Source organism: Alexandromys fortis, unplaced genomic scaffold, assembly GCF_014885135.2.
Source record: "Alexandromys fortis isolate MF-2015 unplaced genomic scaffold, M_Fortis_MF-2015_v1.1 scaffold_153, whole genome shotgun sequence".
Taxonomy (NCBI): domain Eukaryota; kingdom Metazoa; phylum Chordata; class Mammalia; order Rodentia; family Cricetidae; genus Alexandromys; species Alexandromys fortis.
In genome coordinates, this window is record NW_026068032.1 from 1,538,103 (window position 1) to 1,548,403 (window position 10,301).

Genomic DNA, 10,301 nt, shown 5'->3' on the forward strand with positions numbered 1-10,301 from the left:
AAATACTGCTGAACTAATCCAACATAGATATTTTGAGAATACCTTGACTTTAAAATTTGGATCTAAGATTATGATGCTTTGGAAAAGTTCTTCTTTTGTTTTCACAGAGGATGAGACCCTGTGAATTGCTTCTATCCCAATATGGTATGATAGACCAAATCCTCCTGAAAGGTTGCTGTGAACACCCTCAAAAATTACTTCACTCAACTGCTGACTGAGATGAACCTGGCACACAGGTTATACCATAAAAGACCTGAATAACAGCACCCCCATACAGCAGGAAGCAGTTTGGAGAGAAAAAACTGCGTCCATGTTCCCAAATATTGTTTATAAATGTTCTTTTACATTTAAAGGGGGATATGACATAGATATGAATAATTTGCATTGGTATGGATTTTAAGGTCAATTTTGTTATATGTATATGTATATTTCTGCTCTTGATTAAGGTATTGTGATTATATAGTTCATTTTTAAAATGTAATGTATAATTAGGAAATATAGGTTGTTAATGGATAATGATCAATAATAGTCAATCTTGTAGTCATGTTAGTTAGATTTTTTTAGATATATAGAGATATATTTCAGTTAGATAGGCATTCTTCATATTTTTCAAAGACTACAGAATATGGCATTTTAAATGTTTTTAATAACTTAGGGTTTTCATGACAATGAGACACGTCTGTTCCTGGCAGCACCAGCTACTTCAAGAGAATGGGCATTGAAGAGGCTCCTTATGGAGTTGGATAGTCATTTGGGCAAGAAACTGCTCTTGCCTGGACTGTTGCATAAACTGGACACAGAGAACCCGCAGAGAGAGGACTGCTGAACTTGCCTAAAGGTGAGATGATTCTTTGGGGTTCCTGACTCATGAAAGAGTCCGCAAAACATTCTGCAGGGCACAGCAGATAGTGACTGAACTGTCTTTAAAATTTCCTGCTTCATGGAAATGTCTGCTGGATACTATGGGCCTGTAGGCTGAAGATGGATGCCCCAACAGTACAAAAGAACTTTGGGTGACTGTCCAGGCAGCGAGATGTCTCTGTGATTTCTAGAGTTTTGGAAGTTGCATATTTCTTGCTTACTTAGGTAATATATAGGTTGACCTTTTTTTGTAGCATATATAAACAAGTAGATGTAATTGCTTTTTAAGAATCATGCATGGCCAAGTGAAGCTTTATTATTGTCCTAAACTTTGTGTTTATGCACATACATAAGACAAATTTGCTTGTCTGGAACAAGCTGTTGTTCGTGGCAGGGAACTTGATTCAGCCTCCTTCTGACACAAGACCATATGCTACAGAGAAATGCTTCATACAGCTGTGGAAATTCTGAGGCCACTGCTAATCTGATGTCACAGCCTTCAGTGGCTGTCCCTTCTCTTCCCTGAAAAGTCTGCATTTGTCTTTACTGGGACAGTTGCCTTGAGGCCTCTGCTTGTGATCTGCAGTGGGCTGAGCCGGAGGCTGATGTGCTGTCTTCCTGTCTGCAACTTTTGCACGCATTTGATTTGCAAGGACATTGGGAAGATGCAAGGCTATGTCACCAGGAAATGAATGGCACCTGTTTTCCTTAAACATGGCCCTGTGTAGTGTCAGGTTGCTGACTGTGCTTTCTGGATTCCAAGTTTGTTGCTCTGTGACTTGCTGTCCATTCCGCTGACTGTGACAGTCTCAACAATGTTACAAGTGGCATCTGAGTTAGTAATAGGGAGTGTATGGGATGGGGCCGTACTTCCTGGTGAAGAGGGGAGAGACTTCCACCAGGTAGGGTGATGTGCTCAGTCTGATTGGGAGTCGTCTGGTGACAGGAGGACCTCTGAAGTCCATGCACCAATCACGGCCAGAGCCCGTCTCAGCCCTGAGCTTGCCCCTTCTGACTCTAGACTACAGAATGAGGAAATCCCTTGGGAGAACTACTCAGCTTTAGTCGCCAATATGACACAGTGAAGGTCATCTGAGCACAAAGCCTTGATCAGACTGTCTATGGGCAGGTCTGGGGGGTATGTTTTGATTGTTAATTGACGTAGAAGGGCTCAGCTCATGGTGGGCAGCACCATTCCTTGGGAAGACGGTCCTGGGAAATCTAGGAGAGTCAGGTAGGCATGAGCCAGGGTGAGCCAGCAAACAGAGTTCCTCCATGGTTCCTGCTCCGGCACCCAACACAGGTGAATTCTGACCTGGAAGTATAAGCCAGATAAACCCTTTCTTGCCCAGATCTGCTTGGTCAGTGTTTAACCACAGCAACAGACAGCAAACTATATTGGAGGTAGAGAAGGAGGGTGGACGGGAAGGTCGCCCCTTAGAGTCATCTGCTCTCAAGGAACTAAGTGGGTCAGGGCTCAGTCAGAGGGCGAGCTCACACGTGACTGTGGGAGTTTAGGGAGAGCTCACACGTGACTGTGGGAGTTTAGGGAGAGCTCACACACGTGACTCTGAGAGTTTAGGGAGAGCTCACACGTGACTCTGAGAGTTTAGGGAGAGCTCACACACGTGACTCTGAGAGCTTAGGGAGAGCTCACACACGTGACTCAGAGTTTAGGGAGAGCTCACACGTGACTGTGAGAGCTTAGGGCGAGCTCACACGTGACTGTGAGAGCTTAGGGCGAGCTCACACGTGACTGTGAGAGCTTAGGGAGAGCTCACACACGTGACTCTGAGAGTTTAGGGAGAGCTCACACGTGACTCTGAGAGCTTAGGGAGAGCTCAAATGTGTGAGTAGTGAGAACTCTAACAACCCCTCTGCTTCGTGCCCTATTTGCCCACAAACCTTTTTCTCCTGTTGGAAAATACTAAAGCGATCCCTGGAGATGTTGGAGATGGTGGTGTTGGAAAAGAAATACTGACTGGAAACATCCTAACTGTGCCAAAACAAGAGGGATGGTGTATCTGCCCCGCTTGAGACAGTGAGAGCGCAATCAACACAAATGTTCCGGAAGATATTAGGGCATTGGTCCATGGCAAGGGGTGATGCCAACAGACAGGACAACAATGCAGTGTCTTCTGAGGTCCTCCCAGGCCGGACACAGCTCTCTCCAACTGCCTGGGCAGGCCTGCAGGACCACCCTGACCTGGAAGAAGACGGCTCTGCCTGCAGAGGGCTTGCCATGCATGCATGAAGACCTGGGTTGTTCCGGAACCTATGTAAAAAGCTGGGTGTAGTGGCATGCACTTGGAGCCCCACTGGTGGGGACCGTCCAGAGAACATTCCCCGGGCTCACTGATGGGCCTCCCAGCCTACGAGGGAGCTCGAAGACAATGAGAAATCCTGTCCCCCCAAACAAGGTGGATGTCTCCTGTGAAACACACCAAAACCCCACATACATACGCGTGTGCGCGCGCACACACACAGCTGTTATTTAGAAGCATTAAAAAGTCTTTCTACACCTTTGCCTTCATCACCACGTTTACTATGACAGACCCTGGATGATTCTGATAGTTTCCAGGTGGCAGAACAAGCACTGAGGTTTCCTCTCTTATCTGTTAAATGGCATGTGGGCCCAAGTGACTGGAAACACGGATAAGGGGAACTGCAACCCTGCTCACCAAAGGGTGGAAAACGCACACCCTTTCGTTGGTCCCCTAGAAACTTCTGTCGGCTATTTCTAATTGCTCAGAACACAAGGGGTTACAGTTCAGGGAATTCCTTAGGGGTTTTCTTAAATAAATGGATCCAAAAATAGCTCAGAGTTCTGCTTTGTACTGATATGACCTTGGCAGAAGATGGGAAGTTATTCGAATGTGTACCTGGATGTAAACTGGCCGACTTCTTCAAGAATCACAGACAGGTGTTTGGTGACATCCTCGGATTGAGAAGAGCGTGCCGTGAGTTTTCTCGAGTCTCCAAATAAAGAAAGAAAATAATCTTCTCCTTCCCCCAGAACAAGTGTGGCCGAGTCAAAGCTCATTAGGTGTTGTTTCTTTGGAGTCATGAAGCTTGAGCCTTTCAAAGAAATTGGACATGCAAGTGAGACAGACATATGGACAGACATCCTAAGAATCCAAGGGCATCTTTGCTCCTATTATCTTTCTTTATAGGGTTTACTGTCCCTGTAAACTCCGTGAGAAAAATCAGAAACGTTGGTGGGAGCCTATAAAGCACGTGTAAGTGAACATTTTCAACAGCACCCTCATTTCTTAGAGATTATCTAGCTGTCTAAATGTTCCCGTGTAGCGTGGCATGAGTGCGGACTGTGTAGCCATCTTGGCTCTGGCATCTTTGGGGACTTCTCATTCCTCATTCCCCACCATAGGCATGCTGGGTATTTAACTGATTATTTAGCCACACTAGAAACCATCTGTATGTGTGAGTAAACACTGAACCTGGCAAGTTTGGGTAGCATATATACAAACACAATCTTATTCTATTTAATGCCCACTATACTTCCCAAATTAAAGCCCCACCTGTGCAGCACCACTTTCTGCCAGGAAAATGAGGACTCTGGAGGCAAATCAGGTGCCGGTCTTTGGCTGGCACTGTCCCTTTTATAGGGTAAGGGTCTTTCTCACGTGACCCTGGGAAGCATACAAACCACTCAGATTTTGCTTTAGACGCTGGTATTTTTAACAAAACCAAAGAAAGGTGATCTACATAAAGGAATAAATAATAGTATTTTTGTTGTAGTGGCAGGGTTGGGCCTGGGGCCTCAGGTGCACTACAAGCATCTCGAACCACCCAGCTCTATGAACAGCCCTGATGACTGAAGAGGGTTCCTCATGGGATTTTGTTGAGAAGAAACGAGAATTTAATTAGCACCGGCAGCCCAGTGGGCAGTAAATCTTTCTGTAATCCACTGCATCCTTCCTCCCGAGGAACGAGTGCTTGTGTTCTCAAAGGAACGAGGCATTAACCAAGATCTTGTTTTTAGTTCCCTGAGGACCACAGATGGCACTGGACTGGTACATCATGTCCCAGCGTCTACAGGCCTGAATCCACAGAAGAGTCTGCGGCAGCTCAAGAAGACTGCATCCCAGCCCACCTCTTGCTGTGCAAAGTGAAGCCAGTAAGCTTCGTTCCCATTAGCAGGGGTTTCCACAGTTCAACCCAAACACACAGCAAACACAGTGGTCTGCATAGCATCAGAGAAGGCAACTTTTCCTTCTTAGGTCTAAAGTTTGTATTTGTATGTTTAACATTTTGCATATTGGTCAAGGATTAAGGTCAGCAAGAATTTAGCAAGAGTCTTTAGATGATTCAACTTAGTCACAAAAACAATGACGCACACTGTGTTGTATATGAGAGCCATATACAATCGTATATATCATCATGCCTAGGAAAATACCAGCCATACACAGAATACAGATGAAAACGAGCCAGACTATAAATGTCCACAGAGGAGAGAGAGTGAGGCATTCGACAGCCATGGACACACAAGTCAAATGTAGATGATTCTAGAAGGAGCTTACAAGGAGGTTAACAGCTGCACGTGTTGGCCTGTTGGCCATGTGCTGGGTTCCCACACACACCCTAAGCTTAGCAGAACCCCGTGAAGCTGGTATTTTACTCTCCACTCTGCAGGTGTGAAATGCCCTTCCCTCCTCACTCTGTAGAGGGCAGAAAAGAGCTGGTTCTGCCTCTGCCAGGACAGCGTCAGCTAAGCATGAGGGCCAGCATGGCCCACAGCAACCTGGGCCAGCACCCTGCTGCTGCTCCTTCGTGGTCTCTCAGCTACTGCATCTCCTGCGCTATTTCCCTTTCTGATGTCTGATCTGCATGTACACGAGCCCTGCGTCTATTAAGAGCACAAAAGAAGATATTGCTTATTCTGTCAGTATTTTGTAAATGGCCCTTCATGCTATACTCTGGACACTTTAACTCTCTAGCTATCACTGTAGCTCCAGGCATCTTACACAGAGATGGAGAAGACATTGCTTAATCCTCACAGAGCGTTCATCTGAAGGATCACTGGAGCTACATATACACTGGGAACTTGAGTTCTCCGTCAGCTCTACAACATGCTTATAACCGGCCAACACGTCATCACGGCAGCTCTAGGCCTCTTGATCTTTCTAGCAGCGTTCAGTGAAGGGTCCTATCTACACTGCAAGTTTTGGTTCTGTAACAATTCTAGAACATGCTAACGGCAGACCCATAAGTCATCATGGTAGCTGCAGACTTCCTCCTTACGGAGATGTCGTATTTGGGCCACCTGCATTTATAACTACTTCAGGTCTAGAGTCAAAGATTCTTGACCACAGCTAACCCACTCTGCATGTGGTACAGACTGAGAAACAGGCATCACTGGGGACAAAGGATAACGCATCCTCAGGCAAGGAGGCAAAGGAAGAGCCAATCAAAACGTGCTGTGGGGGCCGTCGGACACTCGGTACTTACTCTGCTTTACCAGGCTGGTGTCTCCTCGGGAGAGGCTCATGATGGTAGATTTAGAAGTGAGTGGTCCTGCTGAGGATACGGTTAGACCGCTATTCTGGGCGCTAGTCATCTGATAGAAGCTGGTGGGAATTTCACTGGAAAGCGACTCTGACAACCGTATCTGCATGTTGTCCAGATCTATCATCATTGGGAAAAAGTGAACCGAAGACGGCTGCTTGGCTGCTATCACACCTTCACACTTCTCTTCTCTTCTGTGTGCAAAACAGTAATGAACAAAGTTAGAAAGTTAAAATGTCTGAGTACAGGAAGCTTGCTAAATATCACACAGCTAACAGGAGAAAGTGGTATTCTAAAACTCTGGTTCTAACTACGTAAATAATAAACATTATTAGCTTTGTCTCACATATTTCGTTCTTAAGTTAAAGATCAACACATTCTATTGTTGATGGTTTTGAAAATTAAAAATCTATAATAATCAGTATAATGCCTACAGTCAGGGACTTTAGGATTTATTTCTTAGCTTTTTAATACATTTTTTATTCAAATCAAGACACGAGTATTTCTCTTCCCATTAGGGCACAGAGGACCTTAATGTCTGTTCACCAACGTGGCTTCTTCTTCAATTGCTGCAGCTGCTGAACTAAATTTCCAATATTCCAATATCGACACAATTATTTGGATGATAACTGCACCCCATCTCTCATGGAAACCAGAAAAGAGGGGAGACTAGTGATTTCAAATACCCTGTAAGAAGTGAATTTTCAGGGAACCCAAATTTTCTTTTTCTTTAAAAATAAAAAAGCATTGATTTAGGCTCACATAATCATTGAACAAAGCCCCTAAACTACAGTACAATTGTTTGTTGCACAGCCAAACAGTATTCTCAAGACTGACCTCAGGAAAAGGCTTGTGATGGATTCCACATCAGTTCCAATGGTGTCAGAGAAACTGTTGCGTGTGTGTGTGTGTGTGTGTGTGTGCAGTGCGCATCTTTGTGATGATTTAACAGGAACATTGTACGTCCATGGGTTCTTCCGTTGCTCTATAAAGCTGGACATACGGCCTGTTCAGCCATCCCCAGGCCGTGGCTGTGTGTCTACAGTATTTACTATGAATCAGGAATTGACTCCACTGTTCCCAGATCGCCTATCTTCTGACCCATTTTTCAGAGTTTATATCATGGCTAATCTTGAGTCTAATAGAACTGGAGCGAGAGAGGCCCAGGAGGACCAATGGAAGTCACACCTCTGCATGTGTCTCTAAGTCTGCAGAGATGGCAAGGGAAGAGGCTCTTTCCCAAGGAATCCACTGCTGGATTCACAGGGTGGCCAAGCTGGAGGACGTGGGTCATGGAGCATCGTCCTGGGGTTTATATCCTGCTCTGACCTCCTCCCATCTCTGCTCTGCATCTGCTTCCTCTATGCGATCTCAGTCTTGCCACGGCCTAAATGCGATGTCTTCATGGAGGATGTCTCTGCAGGGTCTACCACAGTGACATAGCTTATAAGGCCGTAAAAGACAATGTCTGGTTGGGTTGATTCACTGAGATTTTTTTTTTTGAAGATATATTTTCTTATATGTATACAGTGTTTTGTCTGCATGTATGCCTGTAAGCCAGTAGAGGGCACCAGATCTCACTACAGACAGTTGCTGGGAATTGAACTTAGGACCTCTGGAAGAGCAGTGCTCTTAACCCCGGAGCCATCTCTCCAGCCCTCATTGTGGTTTCTATGGGAGCCAGGGCCTGGGGCTTCCTCCCTACCGTCTTTCACAATGTCCTCAGCACAGATGATCATATTCCTGATTCTTCACCCTGCGAATTCCATCCTTGGAAACCTTTTATCTGGAGAGCTCCATTGTTGACAACAGATGTTGCTCAGTGTGCCTCTCAGAAAGCAGAAGCAGCTTTAAAATGCGGCGCGATGGCACTGGCTGAGGAGCCCTACACTCCGAGGGCTCTCTGGAGTATGACCGTGATGGCAGTGGGCAGGAGACTTCAGGGGCAGACTATGTGTGCCACCTCTGTGCAGCCAGAGACAGGACCGCATGGGAGGACTTCTCCCTCCTGCTGTCTGGACTGAGCCTGGGAAGCGCTTCAGTGTTCCTCACATCTGGATCTCACTGCTCAGTGGCTCAGTCTTCTGGGCATACTCATTTTGTAAGCTCCCCCCAATTTTTCCTTCAGTGAAACAACATCACTTCCAAATATATTTAATTCCAGAGCAAAGATGCGCAATAAGCCCTGGTGTAGCACAGACACTCGGCCCAGGGACACAGGAAGTCTGGAATGCGAGAGACTAAAGACTCCAGGACCCCCTCCAGTGGTGCAGTTGGCCACGTGCGCCCTGCACTCACCCGTCTGTGGACTCTTGAAAGACAGGAGTCTTCCTACCGACTCATGCGGTGGCATTTCATTTGTATTTTAATAAATAAAACTTGTCTGGGGATTGGAAAATAAAAGAGCCACCCTGGCCAGCCTTACAGACCAGGCAGCAATGACACATACCTCTTATCCCAGTAGCCACACTAGCTTGCCATAGAGACCAGGCAGTAGTGGTACACACCCTTAATTCCAGAATTAGAGAGGATTATAAAATGGGAGGAGACAGTTCTCAGACACAGCCTCATTCTGAGATTCCTCGAGGCAGGATTGCCATTTCTGGACTGATATGGAGTAAGAGCCTTTGTGGTTTTCTCTCTTTGTGACTGGCAGACACTAGAATAGGACTGACGGCAGGCACCTGTGTGTGGACAGGGAGAGGCTACTTTGGAAACACTAAGGTATTGCTTCTCACCTAGAACATGGCAACAGACTGGTGCTGACAGTTAACACAGCCATCTCAGTCTAAAATAGCAAACACAGCGTCCAGTCCTGAATCCTCCAGAGCCCATAGTGTCCAGTCCTGAACCTTGAGAGCAGACACAGTGTCCAGTCCTGAACCCCCCAGAGCCCACACAGCATCCAGTCCTGAACCCCCCAGAGCCCACACAGCATCCAGTCCTGAACCCCCCAGAGCCCACACAGCATCCAGTCCTGAACCCCCCAGAGCCCACACAGCATCCAGTCCTGAACCCCCCAGAGCCCACACAGCGTCCACTTCTGAACCCTCCAGAGCCCACACGGCATCCAGTCCTGAACCCTCCAGAGCCCACACGGCGTCCAGTCCTGAACCCCCAGAGCCCACACGGCGTCCAGTCCTGAACCCCCCAGAGCCCACACGGCGTCCAGTCCTGAACCCCCAGAGCCCACACGGCGTCCAGTCCTGAACCCCCAGAGCCCACATGGCATCCAGTCCTGTACCATCAAAATCTGAAAGCATTTTTTAGCAAACTAGACGAAAGCCATGCCAAAGCTCTGGTAGAAAGAAGTCTCCATGGCTGCAGCAGAGCACTGAACATGTTCTACGCCGTCCCCACAGACGGTTCCATGGCTGGACTCTAGTAATGCGCTAATGCTCATCACACACATTTTGCTGTGGGTGGTGGCTGTACCACAGTTTGGGGGTTTTGAGAATCTCACACCATAGTCCAGGCATCTTCCTCAGCCTCCGGTGTGCTGGGAACACACCACACCTCCGTACCTGCTCCAGTCAAGCTCTGAAACTCACGGTCTTGGCCCATTAAATGGGAGCTGGAAACGCCACCCAGGGTTTTATGGTGATTTCTGTCTAGAGGAGTTTTGTACGCTAGGGGCCAGGGCCCTAGAGAACTGGACAGCCAATGCCACGAATGACCGTATTCAGGGAACTTATGGGATCTGGAGTCCTAATTACCTCTCAAATTGTTCTTGTTTTACTTATTGGAAAGAGAAAGGAGGGGAGGGGTGAAGCGGGGGGTACATAAGGGGAGGGGTGAAACAGGGGTACTATGGGAGAGGTTTGCGGTCAAAATGTTGCTCAAATATTGGCCCTGGCTATGCAAACTGGTAGAAGAGAGAGGAAGAGGGAGAGAGAGAGGGGGAGGGGGAGAGG

At 47.0% G+C, this 10,301-nt stretch overlaps 1 protein-coding gene across 2 annotated transcripts in view; it reads right to left on the reverse strand.

Annotated features, from left to right (window-relative positions):
- Lmntd1 (lamin tail domain containing 1) overlaps positions 1–10,301 on the reverse strand; it is a 246,941-nt gene that overhangs the window by 52,200 nt on the left and 184,440 nt on the right. For both annotated transcript variants that reach the window (XM_050164714.1, XM_050164713.1), the window contains exons 2-3: positions 6,331–6,581; positions 3,744–3,939 (exon numbers count right to left, since the gene is read on the reverse strand). In XM_050164714.1, the coding sequence (XP_050020671.1) occupies positions 3,744–3,939; positions 6,331–6,581 (447 nt within the window). The remainder of the gene's footprint in view (positions 1–3,743; positions 3,940–6,330; positions 6,582–10,301) is intronic.